Genomic DNA, 17,050 nt, shown 5'->3' on the forward strand with positions numbered 1-17,050 from the left:
TTTAAAAAAATTAATTTCCAGGGGGCGCTGAGTAATATTTTTTCTGGAAAGGGGGCGGTAGGCCAAATAAGTTTGGGAACCACTGATTTAGGAGTTTTCTTTTTGTAAAGCCTTTGAGCATTGAGGACCATGCCTGTAGTTTTCTCTCATTACCACAAGATGGGGGTGTTTCCTCCTTTTCGCTGATCATTAATAGTTTGAATTAATGCAGCGAACTGGGAATGCAATAAAAATCATATTCACAAAGATTATTAAATTCTTGATTATAAAACACATACAAGAGTTTCTCTATGTGTGGATATAAATTATATAAATGCATAAAATACATCAGTAACCAGTTCTTAATAGATACAAGAAAGAACCACCAACTCGGGCAAAGATTTCAAATTAAAAATGGACGGATAGAGGAAACACTTTTCAGCAAACCTCTCACAGACCAGGAGAAACGTTACTGGTTTCTCTGGGCCAACAGCCCTGTGTATGTGTCCCCTGCCGTGAAGACTGGTTCAGCCTGAGCTGGGCGGGAGGGGGGCGGGGCGGGGTCACAGTTCATATTGAAGCATTTTAGGACCAGAACCACAACTCCACTCTTTAGGACAATGAACCGCAATTCAATTCTCTGAGTTTACAAACCTCATACCTCAGACACTGCCTGTGTTCTCAGAGTGAGGTCCAACAGGAACTAAAATTCAAATATAAGACAGTGAATTATGACCACTTGTCAAAGACAGTGAGAATGAACCTTCTGATTTCTTTTTTGCTCTAGCAGCTCCTCTCTTTTTGTTCTCTACCTGCCTTCCTCTTCTTTAAGGCTTAGTTATGGGTGGACATTTGGTAACTTAGAATATAATTAATTATTTTCACATGACCCTAGAGTGTGTCTTGTTACATTGTTTACAAAACTGCACATTTACTCAGTTATCTAAAATTTTCCAAACTGATTTCTTATGTCCAAAGGAAGGGGAATCAGTTACAACAAATTAGGAACATAAGAAAGTGCTAACAACCACTGAAAATCAATGTTGGAAATATGTAGGGTATAAATAATTAATTCATAAAATAAACACAACTTTTTAGTTATTAACTGACTTATTAACATGAATAATTTCCAATTCTTACATCTATATAACATCAGTGATCTGTGAGGTGAACTAAGATACCAAAGGAAAAGTTTCCCAAGTAATAACAAAGTTGTTAAATGGTAGATTTTTACTAATTTTTAAAAATAAATATTTCTTAAACTTTTAGTGTCTGCTCTTGCTTGTAAATTAGTAAGCACTAGCAGAAAGCATCATTAGGAAATGGTAAACTAAGTGGGAAATTGGGGAAAACTTAATGCTTATGAATTAATTTTTAAGATGTGATAAACTATTCTTGGTGTTTGTTAATTAACTAAATATATTACCTCTCACAAATTTGAGGACTTTCACTCCCTAAAGGAACCTAGGACCACTCACTAGTGTTTCATAAAAGTGTTGGCATTTGAGATGAATGTATCTGGAAGGCTGGACAGGCTGTGACATCAGCCTTGGTATAGTAGCCTCGTAAGCAGTGGGTCAATGGTAGCTGTTATTACTAACAGCATCAGTATTATCTCCAGCTGTTACTTGAGACCTGGCTCAATATTTTATGTTCTTCCCGTGCAGACAGGGAAAGGGTTTCTCCGGGCCCTGAGAGCTACTCCAATGGCTGTGGCAGATGTGATTCCTGTTGATACAGTCGTCAATCTCACCTTGGCTGTGGGATGGTACACAGCAGTTCACAGGTGAGGATGCTAACTAATCTGGCTTTCTTTCAAATATTTAATGATAAGGAGGGTGAATATATTAGGCCTATTTTCAAAATATATTCATTGTACTGTAGAAGACCCTAATTGTGATAGGGTATATGTTTCAATATTTTACATAGTTCCAAATATATGCATTGAGTTGTTTTATAAGTACTATTTAATACTTCATTGATCATAAAGTAACACCCTTTAAATTATTAAACCATATAATTCTTTTTTTAAAATATGTTTTTATTGACTTTGTAGAGAGAGTGGAAGGGAGAGGGATAGAGAGATAGAAACATGGATGAGAGAGAAGCATTGATCGGCCGCCTCCTGCAAGGCCCCTACTAGGGATCGAGCCTGCAACCCCGGCATGTGCCCTGACTGGGAATTGAATTGGAATCGAACCAGTGACCTCTTGGTTCATGGGTCAAAGCTCAGCCACTGAACTACACCGGTTAGGCAAATCATATAATTCTTGATAACAAAAAAGCTTTTCTGACATGTGTAAAAAATAAAAAATAAATAAAATAAATTTAGCACTGTTCTTAATGGCAAAATTGGTGGCATCACCACTGATAGTAACCTAAAATAGAGCTTCCTGTTTTAAAGACAAAGGAGAAAAAAGGGGGTAAAATGAGACCATATTTTATGTTTCACTGACCTGCTCAGTTCCTGATAAATGCTAAAGTTCAGACCACCACGTATGGGTTATTTACTGAAACAAAGAAAAAGAAATGGTTGTTTGTATATTTGGCTCTGTTAGTAAATGATAAACAGAATTAAATGTTTTTTTGAGTCAGACTTTCCAAACCAGCAGGACTTAGTTGGATTTAGGAAAAAACCTAGCCTGTAGTCTTGCCCAATAAACATGTCCATAATTTAGAAATATGATCATTCTCATCATTATTGATGCCAAAATTTCTGTTGGGGTCTAAGTTTGTTGTCTTGCAAAATCGAAGAATGAGTTCATGGACAAAGAGATGAGCAAAAGCAAAGTTTATTAGAGATAGTAAAGTAATAAAGCTCCCTGCAGCAGAGAGGGGTCCCCAAATGGGTTACCACCAAAGCTTCTTTGTCTAGGGGTTAATATGTGCCCTGCTAACTTTCCATTGGTTGGTCTGAAAAATTCTGCTCTAGCAATATCCATACATTTTAAACTTCAGGGTTTCTGCCTTTAACTGCCTAGTCTCTTCTAACTCCTCATCATGACACCTCAATTTGCTCCACAAATATGTCAACCTATTTCCAATCTCTTACACACACACACACACACACACACACACAGTATGTCAACCTATTTCCAATCTCTTAAACACACACACACACACTCACACACACACACTTTTCCTCCACTTCTTCCATTTTGCTTAACCAAAAGAAGGAAGATTGCCTAGGTTACCTTACTCATGAGAATTACTGAAACATCCTTTTAAAAATATTATTTTCCCTTATCTTTCTTTGATGATTTCTCCATTTTGTTTTATTTACCTAAATTTTCTTCTATTTTCCAGACCTAAGTCAACGTTAATCTACCACTGTACTTCTGGTAACTTGAATCCCTGTTACTGGGGCAAAATGGGTAAGTGCCCATAGCAATGTAACTACATCACTACTATGTCTGCCACAGGGGAAAAATTAGACCAATTGAGTCACGAAGCTTAGAATCTAATGGGGAAAAACACACACAAAAAAAAAACAAGAGCTAAAATAATTACAACTGTGTATGTGTAAGAGTTAAGTATAATATACCAAAGAAGGGTCAGTGGGAACATCTGCATGACTATAAGAAATAAGCAGTCCGTTAGTTATAGAGATTTTTAAAAATAAGTAAAACCAAGTAGAAGTCAGCAATAAGCAATGTCAGTGATCAAACACTGCTCCTGTGGGGGCCACTGTTCCTGCTGCGGCCACTGTTCGCTACATTGCTACATCCCTGACAATGTGAAACGACAAAGTAGATTTAGAAAAGTCCAACAATATAAACTGTTATTGAGTCAGGGATACTCTTCACTAATTATGCAGTTAGCCATAAGAGTCAACTTGAGCCCTGGCTGGTGTGGCTCAGTTGTTGGGTGCACTCCTGTGCACCAAAAGGTTGCTGGTTTGATTCCCAGGCAAGGGGGCATGACCGAGTTGCAGAAGGTAGCCGATTGATGTTTTGCCCTCACATTAATGTTTTTCTCTCTTTCCCTCTCCCTTCCTCTCTCTCTCAAAATCAATAAAAATATTTCCTTTAAAAAAGAGGAACCTTGAAGGTGTCTGGTTGAATTGATGAATCCTGCATAGAACAGAACATTAGCTAACCAATCTTGAACTCCTTTGTCAATTTAGGAGTTGATTTTCTTGTCAAAATCTGAAACTTTAGATCACCTAGCTATTTTTAAGTACTAGATGTAGAAAAAAAAATCAAATGTACTTAATATTTTAGAATCTGATTTCTAATTCAGAACACTTAATGTGCTATCTGTAAAGTTATCACTTCAATGAAAATTAAGTGAAATTCTCTAGCAGTAAAGTTCTTTAGAGCATATATCCAGTTATTTAGATTATCTAAATAATTCTGAAAACATATGGAAATAAAAATATAAAAAATATATCTCCTCTACCACAATAACAGAATTAAAATATCATTCATAAAAAAAGGCATTAGTAGCCACAAACAAGATATTTTAAGCTCTTAAATAAAAAGATGTTACATGTAAATTCTATTGCTGAGATTCAAAATAGTCTTCTTCCATGCCAATCATTCTTATTATCTGTTTTATGGAATTATAGAATCTCATAGTTGAAAGTGATCTTAAAAATAATCTGGGGTGTTTGCTTTATTTTACATATGGGACCGAGACTAAATGATTTATTCAAATTCATATGGGGAGCTGGTGCCTGAGATTGAAGACAGGTCTCTTGCCTCCCTTGAATGTGTAGTAACCACTCCACTAGTGATTCTTAAAAGTAAATATAAATTCCTCTGGGAGGAAAACAGTCCAGATGTTTCTTGAGAATCTTTTCTGTATAGGGTATATATTTTTTCATGTAGATTTCCAAGTATCTTTTAAAGCAATAATCTTATTACCATAATAACTGCTGTCTTCATCATAACTGAATAATGCATTTATGCATATTTGAAAATTCTACATAGAGAAAATGAAAATGGAATACAAATGAATATTGAAAATTATTACTGACTTTGCAAATGTACATTAAAAATTTTAACGTGGCTTTTTCTAAGTAAAAATATATAAAGAAAAAAATATTATGAAAAAAAACCTCTGGAGATAAGAGTAGATAATTGAGTCTGATGTATTCCCAGAGAAGTAGAAATCCCAAAGAAGTAAAAGACTGTGGTCTTTAAAGTGAACCAGCACAGAGGAGTCCTGCCTTTACCGTCTCTCTTTCCCTGAAGCCCTGAGGTTTAAGGTTTAAGTAGCCCTTTATAAGGTTTAAGTAAAATGTTACGAAACTATCCTGGTGGTTCCTAAAGTAGTGATCCAAACAAGGAAATATGGCCCTTAGACTCTGTCTTGGGACTTTTAGAACAGGCTAAATAACCCTGAAATTGAATGATGGATTTAAGTTTTTCTGAATAACATTCACTATATTGATTAAAACTATTTCTTGTAGAAGTTGTTTTAGAGTAAAGATTTCAAGAAAAGGATCCAATTCTTAACCTATTCACTGCTTAAAATTTGCAGGTGATTACTTGCCAGGATAAAAATCTTAGTAATGTTCTCAGAAATTGAGTCTTGACTCTACAAAGCAAATACGTATTCTTTATTGTTTTGACCCATTGCAAATGCCATCCACCACAATGGGTTTATGTGCTCCAGACTTACTCCTTATTTCATCCCCTGCTCCCCGTCACCCCACCCAGGATTCCAAGTCTTGGCAACCTTTGAAAAAATTCCATTTGAGAGAGCTTTTAGGAGGCCATATGCTGACCTTACAACCAACACCATCATAACCCAGTACTGGAATGCCGTCAGCCACTGGGCCCCTGCCATCATCTACGACTTCTATCTACGACTCACAGGAAGGAAGCCCAGGTGAGAAGCTGGGTCAACAGCTTTGAGAGTGTGGCTGCATGGAAGATTAAGGCCCCACAGTCCTTAGTCCTCCCTTCAGCTGGGGATCAGAGGTGACAACTGAATCTCACACACACAAACATACAACTTTAGGGATAACCAAAGCAACAGTAGTGACAAGCCCCATACCTTTAAAATCCTCCATGATAATAAAGGAAGTTAAATGTTAAGGAACTTGCTTGATGAATTCAGCAAGTACTCATCCACTAAAAAAGAAAAACATCTGAGACCCTTGTGTCTGGGGTTTTCTAAATTGTTAGGTAATCTTCAAATGTACAATAATGATACCAGCCTCAATTACACACACATGGGAAGACGCATTTTCATTCTCACAATGCCCAAAGAGGACATGCTCATCATCCCAATTTCACAAATGAGGAAACAGAAGCTAAGGGGAAAATTGCAAATGGTCTCAAAGTAAGTGATGGAGGAAAGATCTGGAGAAATCTGGGCTAGATTTACTGCCACCTGGAAGTGAGTAAAGACTTTAGCAGCGGTTCTCAACCTGTAGGTCGCGACCCCTTTGGGGGTTGAACGACCCTTTCACAGGGTTCGCCTAAGACCATTGGAAAACACATATATAATTACATATTGTTTTTGTGATTAATCACTATGCTTTAATTATGTTCAATTTGTAACAATGAAATTGGGGGTCACCACAACATGAGGAACTGTATTAAAGGGTCGCAGCATTAGGAAGGTTGAGAACCACTGCTTAGAGGGAACAGGGTAAACAGTATGCAGAGCTTAGGTGCTGTCACCATGTTGCTGTTTGACACAGGACATACTCTTTTATCTCTGTCTCACTTGAATATTACATGTGTCTGAGGAGCCATCATTATCATTACCAAAGGCAACTTCTGCAACCAAGAATCAGAAATATGAATAGTCTTGCCTTTGGTGCTAGCTTCTTTATAAAGGAGAAAGTTTTTCTCAGCATGTTTCATTTCCATCCTTATTAACGGAGCAAGTGACTAAAACATAGGCACTGTAGAGTTTATTTAAATTTTGCAGAGACCTTATTAAGAGCTCATCACTCAGTAATTGTCAATTTCTCCTTGAACAAAGTGAAAAGGGGACACTGTGGCTATGGGGAAAATATTTGTATGGGGCTTATTACATAAAAATGGGAAAAGAAAAACAACATTGTAAGCAGAAATGCTCAAGACTTTATAAAATATATCAAGGATGGAAGAAGACCTATATAAAGAGCAAAGTTTAGTAAGTAGAAAAGACAAAGAAGGGACCCAATACAAATCTTTATGAATTTTGTTCTTGAGAAATTAAATTGTAATATTTGTGGAAAATTGGTAAGTTTGTTTTTGATAGACATTTTAATAATAATCTTTATGGCAGAAAATGCTAGAGTCCTTCTAGAACCTTCCCTCACCTCGTGTATTTGATCTATGCATTTACAACCACATATGGAAATACATATAGGTTTGCTTTGAGGTAAACAAATACCAGCGCACATGAGTTTTTTTATAGAATGTGCCACTGGTTTGGCGAAGATGCTGAGGGGTGGTTTTGCTGGATTGGAGCATATTTGGTTGCCCTCAACAAAGGTTCTGTCCATTTGCAATTGTCAAAATAAAAACAACAAATGGCATCTCTTTGTTACTTTTATTTGAGCCCCAAGTCCTTAGCACTCCCTTGTGTTAATCAAATATTCAAGTTTTGTTCATTAGACATTCAAGTTTTCTCCTCCATCAGTTGTTCATTAGACATTATTAGACATTCAAATTTTCTCTACTCTGAGTTGCTATTTCTCATCTATTTTTCTATTGGGTTGGCCTTAATAATTTCTGGAAACTCGTGTGTGTGTGTGTGTGTGTGTGTGTGTGTGTGTGTACACAACTATATTTGATGTATTTCCTCTAAGTCTATTCCTTATAGCTTTGAAAATGAAATTTTTATAATACAAGGGGAGCTACAAATAAGTTTGGAGTCTGACTTCACCAGTTTAGCCACATGAGCCCTAAATTACTTAACCTGCCTGAAGCCTAACTTTCTCACCTGTAAAAAAAAAAAAAAAAGAAAAAAAAAGATAGTAATAGCTATTTTATATGGTTTTGAATAAGAGCGTGTAGAATACAGTAACACTATTATTACTAAAAAAAGTTCTAAATTTTTATGTGATAAAATGAATCACGTTTTGGCTTTTGCATTTTATGTATTAAGAAGACCTGAGAATAAGAACTGTATTTTTTCTTTATAAAAAAAATACTATTGTGCTGATAAAGTCCTGTACATATAATATCATTGCACGATGATTAAGAATTAAAACAAATCTACTGAAATTACATCAGTTACATCAGAGTTATAGATGCATGAAGAATGTCTTATTTCATTTGGGCTGCTATAACAGAATAGAGGGCTTATAAACAACATAGATTATTTCCCACAGTTCTGGAGACTGGGACATCTAAAATCCAGATGCTGGTAGACTAGGTATGTTGAGTACCTGCTACCTGGTTCCTAGACAGTCATCTTTCTGTGCCCTCCAATGCTGCGAATGAGCTTTTATAAGGGCACTAATCAACTCCCAGTCTCCTCCTTTAAAGACCATCACGCTATGGGGATGTAAGTTTCAAGATATGAATTTCAGGGGGACACAAATATTTAGTCTGCAGCAAAGATGTTAGATAATAACAGCTAAATAGAACCCTGTTCTGATGCATTATTTTACCTCCTGCCTAAGAATTTCCCATGATACAATGAGAGTACCTCAGGAGTCATTAAGTATGTGGGCATTAAGATTGACCATAAATAAAACCAAATTCCCAAAACAGCATAGTAAGTCATTGCTGAGTTACTACTATCACAATTTGCCTGATTAAGGTAAAAATCAATTGTTCTATAGGCCAAAGGTGACTTGTACCCATAAGTCCTAGGTTTAAGCATTAGCCATGTAACCACAAACCTATTAATAATCCTTCTGTAAAATGAAGATAATACAGATCTTGACTACTTCAGAGTAATACTGTGAAGAGCAATTAGACTGTATATGGAAGTTTTTGTAAGTTGTTAAGTTGGCAAGTTCACAAAGCCGAGCTGGTCCAAGTCCTGACCACAGGATTGGAAGACATGGTCCACTTTTAAGCAATGGGATGCAGGATGGCGAGATTACAGAAGCAGAGGCTTCTTGAGGTCAAAGCTGGTTGGAATTTTGGCTTCCACACCTATTATTGTGGCCACTTTATCTTAAATTCACTTCACTGCATTCATACAAGTGCAGATTTATACCTACCTAACTGGGATGCTATGAGAATTAGTGGAGATGAAGATTGGTGGAGGGATAATTTTATCTTTCTCAAAGACAATTTCTCATGCATTCCTTGAGTAACAGGGAAGCAGCCATCTGTGCTATGCTGATGATACTGGCTCCTATCTGATCTTTAACTCAGGATGACAAAGCTCATGAATCGGCTTTTAAGAACTGTTTCCATGCTGGAGTATTTCGTCAACCGGAGCTGGGAATGGAGCACAAGTAACACAGAAATGCTGATGTCAAAGCTGAGTCCTGAAGACCAGAGAGTAAGTACAGCACTGACTTAGCCAATAGGAAAATCTTACTCACTTGGAATTTGGAAGTATTTGACCTGAAAAGTTGATGAATAAAGTTCTAGTTATATACACAGAATTTAAAAATATACATATTTTTATTGATTTCAGAGAGGAGGGGAGAGGGAAAAATAAAACATCAATGATGAGAAAGAATCATTGATTGGCTGCCTCCTGTATGCCCCCTAATGGGGATCAAGCCCAAAACCCAGGCATGTGCCCTGACGGGATCAAGCAAACCCAGGCATGTGCCCTGACTGGGAATTGAATGGTGATCTTGTGGTTCATAGATCAATACTCAACCACTGAGCCACACCAGCTGGGCTATATACAGAATTTTTTTTCTCTAAGAAAATCAGTCAATGCTATCAACACAGTTGCAGGAAACAAGCTTAATGTAGGTAAGAAATCAAGGGTCTTGGTCTTCTGTTAGATCCTCACTACTGTTCTGGGGTCTTCATATAGTTAGCTTTAATTCTTTGTTCACTCTCCCAGTTGTTGCGTTCTCAACAAACCCTGTGTACCTCTATCTTTCCCCTAATAGCCATAGCATATGACTTTGATAAAAATTTCTAATTTTCTACTTGTACACTCTCTCCTCCACTGTTCTTATCAAATCAAAATCATTTGGCATCTCTAAAATAGTTTATCTTTTTAAAGCTAAACTCAACTCCTATTTATTCTATCCCATAAAAGACCTCCCTCCATCAGTATAGCCCTCTCCCCAGCATTGTCAATCTTCCTCCCTAAAATGATTTAATCAACTCAGACTTGTATTTCTCAAAACATGCCTTCACTTTAATTGCTTAGCATCAGCGCCATTTATTTCTTTATATTAGCTTTGGTAACAAACAATAAGCCCTGAAATCTTTGCATATTCTGAAATTCACAAATATAGACATATTTTGTGCTTTGTACATGCTCCTAGCTTTCCTTCTCAAGGAGTCAAGAGTTCCCTGATCATGTCATTAGTTTGCAATTTAACTTTAAAATTTTCACTCTCTTGATTGACACTTTTCCACTGAAATTTCTTTTTCAAGAAAAAAAAATTTCTTGATTTAACTCATTCTTGACAGCATGTACAAGAAACCAAGTCATATTGAGAAGTAAACATTAAGTGGGTAGCTAGCCTACCTTTGAGGCTAAGGATTTTACTCCTAACATACCAGCCTCATAGAGCATGATTCAAATCCAATCCTAGATATGCCACGGAACCAAACGGTTACTTGCACAATCTAACACTATAAATGTTAGGCTGATAAACCAGATGAGATCTAGAAGGATATTTTAATTGAAATCATCACTGAGTACCTCTATAATTAACATGAAGTAGACCTATTTTCAGAAATGTTTACGTACCTTGTACAAAATTCTTCTAAACACCTGTTTGAAATGCATGGCTGATTGATCAAACCAGCTTATTTAAAAAAAAACCTCAAGCTATTGTACATTATTTTAAAAATTAGCTTCAAATTTTATGTAGGCTTATCTTTATTGCATTTCTCCACAGAATTTAACTATCTAAATAATTCAAAAGGTAATGAGCTTAGAGTTTCATTTTTGACATTTTACTATTTTAAACTAAAATCACTTAAAATGTCATGAAAAAAATCAAATCTGTAGTGGATTTAACATACAATTTCAAAATACCTTAGCAAAGATAATAGTCCTGAATACTTGGATTTAATTGCCAAACTCTGGGATGGCTCGGCTTCCAGTTTGATTTGCCCTACAGAATCAGGTTTCCTAACCAGGGCTTCACTGAAATCTCCCTTAGAAAAGTGAAGTAGAATAAAAGAAAAGGCCGCTGTTTATATCCATGAGTATGTAATAGTGATAGTGTGGAAAACAAACATATCCAAACAAAATGATACAGAATTACTTTTGGAAAGCAACTCAGCTTTGGACAAATCTATGAAGCTCTTTGTAACTTGTTAATCTCATCTGCTCTCTTTGATAATACTCAAAATCATCTCAAAGATTTGACATATCTTACAATAAACACACATGTAAACAAAATAGAAATAAATTGAATTAGAATATGAAGTCAAGGATAAAAATGAAAAAATATAATGTCCATCTATAGTATACAAGATCCTACCTAAGTCATTCCTGTTGAAGCAGTGAATTTTTTTGGTGAGCTTTTTGATGGAAAAGGAAAAGGGAAAATAGTTTCATGCCATTCTTTGTCCAGGAGAAAACATACCAATGTTTCAAGAGAAGCAAAGCTTTCCTTACCACTTAACACTAAAAGAACTGTTTTGAATGGCTTCATTTAATGGCACACTGAGAGACATAATGGATATCTCTAAAGCAAATACAAAATATAAATTCTGCTAAGCTACTCCTTAAGGCTTTGCTTTCCAAAGTTTGCTTTAATCTGCATAAGGAAGTGCTGATATTGTAGGAAAAGGAGGTAGGCCGAGAGACACCATCAACATTTAAGAGAAATGGTAAGAAAATGATGCATAATTTGTTTTGGTCCCTAACATATTCCATCACTTTTAAAAATTAATCCATCTTTACATGAAATGAAATTAGCTTTCACCAGACTAATAACAGTTCCTTAAATTTCCCTCACAAGACTTCCTGAAGATAAAGTATTTGTGCTTGATCCATGTTTAAATATTGCAAGGAAATGGTAATCTATATTATCAGGGCCTTCGAAATAGCAGCTCAAATAATCTTATTTGGAGGGATCCAGCTAAGTCTTCTAAACTGACTGTTACTCATTTATGTAAAAGAAAATTAAGTGAACAAAGTGATTGTCCAGCCGTGCAATTCTGGCAATCCTTTTATCTTTTTGCCTTTCAGGTATTCAACTTTGATGTACGCCAGTTGAACTGGTTGGAATACATTGAAAATTACGTTTTAGGAGTCAAGAAGTACTTATTGAAAGAGGATATGGCTGGGGTCCCAGAAGCAAAGCAACACTTAAAAAGGTAAGCATAGTCAGTCAGTTAGTATTTGTGTATCTGATTTTACACCAGACATGAAATCTGAGCCAAGGAAAGGAGGAATTAACATTTTTTCAGCTTTTACTAAATAATAGGTCCTTTCCTTTATACTATGCCCTGTGATACACTGTTTCATTTACCTTCACCACACCCCTATGAGGCATTCTTTCTGTTATCCCATTTTTATCAAGAACAATGGTAATTTGTTCATAGTCACACATGAACCAAATTTGAACCCGTGTCTTTGATTCTTCTACCACACCCTACCATGTGATATAGAGAAAGAATACCCAGTAGGCAGGAGACTGATCAGACTATGTAACATGGGCATAACCACTCTTCAAGTCCTTCAGCTGCCTTAAATTTGTCATTAATCCCTTCAAGGACAAAGACTCACAACAGTCTGGTATAATTCTGGCAGAAGCAAAGGGTTAATAGAGATGGTAAGGATGAAAAAGTAAACTGAAAACAGAGTGGAACCTTGAACAGTAGGTTGAGAACTTTAGGACTTACCCTCTAGTGAACAGGAACCAGTAAAAATTTGTGAAATGGTAATATGATCAAAGTACCTTTAAGAAAGACTGTTAGCCATGTTTGCAAGATAGGTTACAGTAGAGAGAAGTATGATAAATAGAAACTAGTCAAGGTAATGTTATGGAAATCTGATTATTGAGAATGTTGTAGAAATGAAAGATAAAACTCAAAGGCTTATCAGGTCATACCTGTAAGCATTTAATTATTTGCTTGTGATAGCCAGAGAGAAACACATTTATGTTTCAGATAATAGTTGGGTATTTGGCACTGTTTTAACTTTTACTATATATGTCCATTCCCCAGGCTCCGAAATATTCACTACCTCTTTAATACTGCCCTCTTCCTCATCGCCTGGCGCCTTCTTATGGCAAGATCTCAGATGGCTCGGAACGTCTGGTTCTTCATCGTGAGCTTCTGTTATAAGTTTCTCTCCTACTTTAGGGCGCCCAGCACGCTCAAGGTCTAAGAACAGTTGGCAGTCTTCATTTATCTGGTACCTCTCAGATACCTCTATAACAGCAAACTGTGGTCCTCAAAACTACGAAGTGGCAGACTATGCCCAACCTCATCACCTGTCAAATGTCCTGTCATGTATTTAGCCCTATTTCCTATTTCTCTATCTTTTTTTTTTTAATGTGAGAGAAGGAAAGTCATAGCCAAGCATATTTTAGGAAAAAATAATTTCCAGATTGCTTCCTAACACTCTATGTCCTTGAATATAAAACACCAAAGTACAACCCTCTTTTCATATTTAGCGTTCTTCTCATTGAGAGGACTAACTGCAACTCAATAAACACAGAACACCCAGAAGTGGAAATATGCTCAAGAAAGGCAGTTCTAGCCTTGAGACTAGTCTGGGGTACCCAGTATAAAGGTTTAAAATCAATCTAAGTGGAAGAATGGTTTCAACATCCTCACAGATGCTGTAACCTTCTACTTTAAGCTTATTTTACTCAGGCCTCAATAGGAGTGATGAAATGGAGAGGAAGCTCCTAGGCTGGAATCATAAAAACCCAGTCTCTTGATCTTTGCATTGAGGAAAAACAAAACTTTAAACACAAATTTAAATGCTAGTCTCAGTCTTTTTCTATAAAGTGGGGAAGATTACTCTAGTGAGCACCAGATCATTAGAGTGTCTAGTGTCTTGATCATTCCAATTGCACATTGCTAATTGTACAATGTACAGCAGAAAAGGACAGACTTCATTAAGTGACTACATTTAGAGAATAGGTGTTTTGTTTAAAAATATTTTATGTATAATAAAAATGAATTACTAAAAACTATTTATTCCTAAATTTCTATATAACTATTACCCTAACTTTCATCTGATTTGAGAGATCAGTGCATACTGATTGCAGTTATCTCATGCTAAAAACATGGGTTATTATTCAAGTTTAATAATTGGGGCCCAATTAAAAATAATCACAACTACTAGATAATTACATGAACATAGAATGTTAACATGTTTATGCTTACTAGCTGTAATAATTGGTACTCAAAATGGCACATGAAGTAACTGAGGGAAGCTTCTAGGATTACTTGAGATTTTTCTGAACCCATAAAAGGCATTTTGGGGTAACTCTTCTGGACAATATCCACCCCAATCTCATCTAAGTTCTGGGAATTACTTTCCAGGGCACACAACCCAGCTCTGAAAAAAAACAGCTGGTGATCTTTAGCTTAAGATGTCTATACAATATTTTTGAGTTACACTGATAACTACAGATACAGTAAAAATGAAATATCTATAATTCAATGAGACTGGATAAAACATAATAGTTCTAAGAATTTACTATCTTTTGATTGTTTTACTAATTCAATAAATTCCACTGATCAAGTATTCATTTTGACTTTTGATTACATGGAAATTTGAATTAAAATTGTTTTTCTTTTTCAGTATTGTGTCTTTAACCCTCCCTGAGAAAAAATGTAATCATCCCAAGAACCTACCAGTTTAATACAAATTAACATATAAGTACATAATGCTCCACTTTTTCTGACCATTAATAGGGTAGCATTTATATGCTGCAGTGTTTTCTACCTGTCGTATTAGAGACATGACATAGTTCTCTTGTAAGCAGTGAAAGCAGATAGGTATCTGTATGAAAGAAGTGATTTTAAATCAAGACTAACAATTATTTGAGTGCCTAATATATACAGTGCAATGAGGGGAAAAAAACCTCCTACTTTTGGGGGGAAGGGGATGGTAAGTAGAGAGAAAATGTATTTATATTTGAAAAGTTTTGGTAACCCCTATATTCTGCACTCACTAAATACCCGATACAGTAATAAATACTACTGAGTTGAAGACAGTCACCACCTAAGGCAATTAATATTAGAGAAAGTTAGGACAGATGGACACAGAACTCAGAACAAAAAAAACCTACTTTTGGGGGGAAGGGGATGGTAAGTAGAGAGAAAATGTATTTATATTTGAAAAGTTTTGGTAACCCCTATATTCTGCACTCACTAAATACCCGATACAGTAATAAATACTACTGAGTTGAAGACAGTCACCACCTAAGGCAATTAATATTAGAGAAAGTTAGGACAGATGGACACAGAACTCAGAAAAAACGTTTCTCACAATTTTATACTAACCTAACATCATTATCTCCACTTATCACTTTAAAATAACTGATTTAGAATCTCAAGGTAAATAGACTGATGCAAGGGACTAACACCCAAATAATGTGTTCTCTCACAATAAACTTAATAGTTAATGTAGGTCAGCCTAAAATTTCCAAAAACATAAATAATCTGCAAAGTTCACAGGAGTCACATGTAAATTTCCACGTGGCTATTTTTCTAGAACTGCAAATCTAATGTTCTGGAAACATAAGCAACTACCTATCCTAAAATGTAATGGTTGCTCCATATGCCCACACAGAAGTATGGAAAAATGCTCAGTGCTAGATTACTTTACATATATAAGTTAGTACTTGAATTACTAACCTCAGACATGAAAACAGAATGTATGTAATTTAGCCCTCCCCTTACACCATTAAAAAATTAAGACATCTTAGTCAGTCCTTTATGAATTAAGTTTGTATTAAAGATTGTAAATTTTGTTTGCATTCATAAATTTTTTTTAAAAATTCAGTGCTTTGTATCATAAAATGCATGAGAAAAGCATATCAAATTATCTGAGTTGAAAATAGAATTTTGTAATTCTGAGTTAAGCTTTTCCAAGAGGTAGTCTGAAGTGTACAAATACTGTAGCAGAGAATTATTCACCTAAATATTTCATCTCTTCTTATAGGCCAAGGTATGCAAATAATTAAAAAAAAACATTTCATATAATTCAAGGTCTCAACTTCAAAATATTTAGACTGAAATATATGTGTAGATATTATGAACAGCCTAATAAAAAGGATTGAGTTAATAAAGTTAGGTATCCTACTGAAGGCATCCCCAGGCATAAGCCGAATAGGTCACTACATACAGTGTTCAAAGCAACACTTGGTGAGATCAGAACACCTAACAAATCTTAATATACAGGTATACTTCATCATCCATCATCCAAAGGGCTGACAAGAATCTTATGTTTTGATTGCCAAAAAATTTGATCTTGCTATTCAAGGAATTTCAGCTGGAAATCTTTCTTAATTTTTAAAATGAAAATCAATAGCAAAGCAAGATTTTGCTTTGAAGAAATTCCTTTCATAGTTTTAATGGGAAAAAATAATTCCATTAACATTTCAATATGGTATTTGAAAAACATGAAAACAATTAAAAATCATATAAGTACCTAAATAATTTTTAAAATTCTTCTTAAAGTATATATGCACCCCTATGTTCATAGCAGCACAATTTACAATAGCTAAGATCAGGAAACAGCCCAAGTGCCCATCAGTAGATGAGAGGATAAAAAAGCTGTGGTACATTTATAACATGAAATACTATGCAGCAGTAAAAAGGAAGATCACTTACCCTTTGAGATGGCATGGAGGGACCTGGAAAGTATTATACTAAGCAAAATAAGCCAGTCAGAGAAATACAAATATCACAATTATGTGGAATCTAATGAACAAAATAAACTGATGAACAAATAGATCCAGGTACATAGAAGCATAGAACAGACTGCAGAACCTCAGAGGGAAGGCAGGGGAAGGTGGATGGGTGGGAAGTGATCAACC

The 17,050-nt window shown here is 35.5% G+C and overlaps 1 protein-coding gene across 1 annotated transcript in view; it reads left to right on the top strand.

Annotated features, from left to right (window-relative positions):
• The window catches only part of FAR2 (fatty acyl CoA reductase 2), a 58,140-nt gene extending 42,868 nt beyond the window's left edge, over positions 1-15,272 (top strand). Inside the window, exons 5-10 of the mRNA XM_014532350.1 lie at positions 1,521-1,765; positions 3,286-3,353; positions 5,646-5,817; positions 9,264-9,393; positions 12,235-12,362; positions 13,215-15,272. Of these exons, the coding sequence (XP_014387836.1) occupies positions 1,521-1,765; positions 3,286-3,353; positions 5,646-5,817; positions 9,264-9,393; positions 12,235-12,362; positions 13,215-13,377 (906 nt within the window). The 3' untranslated portion in view covers positions 13,378-15,272. The remainder of the gene's footprint in view (positions 1-1,520; positions 1,766-3,285; positions 3,354-5,645; positions 5,818-9,263; positions 9,394-12,234; positions 12,363-13,214) is intronic.
• Positions 15,273-17,050: the final 1,778 nt, after the last annotated feature.

This window comes from Myotis brandtii, unplaced genomic scaffold (genome assembly GCF_000412655.1).
Source record: "Myotis brandtii unplaced genomic scaffold, ASM41265v1 scaffold886, whole genome shotgun sequence".
Lineage (NCBI taxonomy): Eukaryota > Metazoa > Chordata > Mammalia > Chiroptera > Vespertilionidae > Myotis > Myotis brandtii.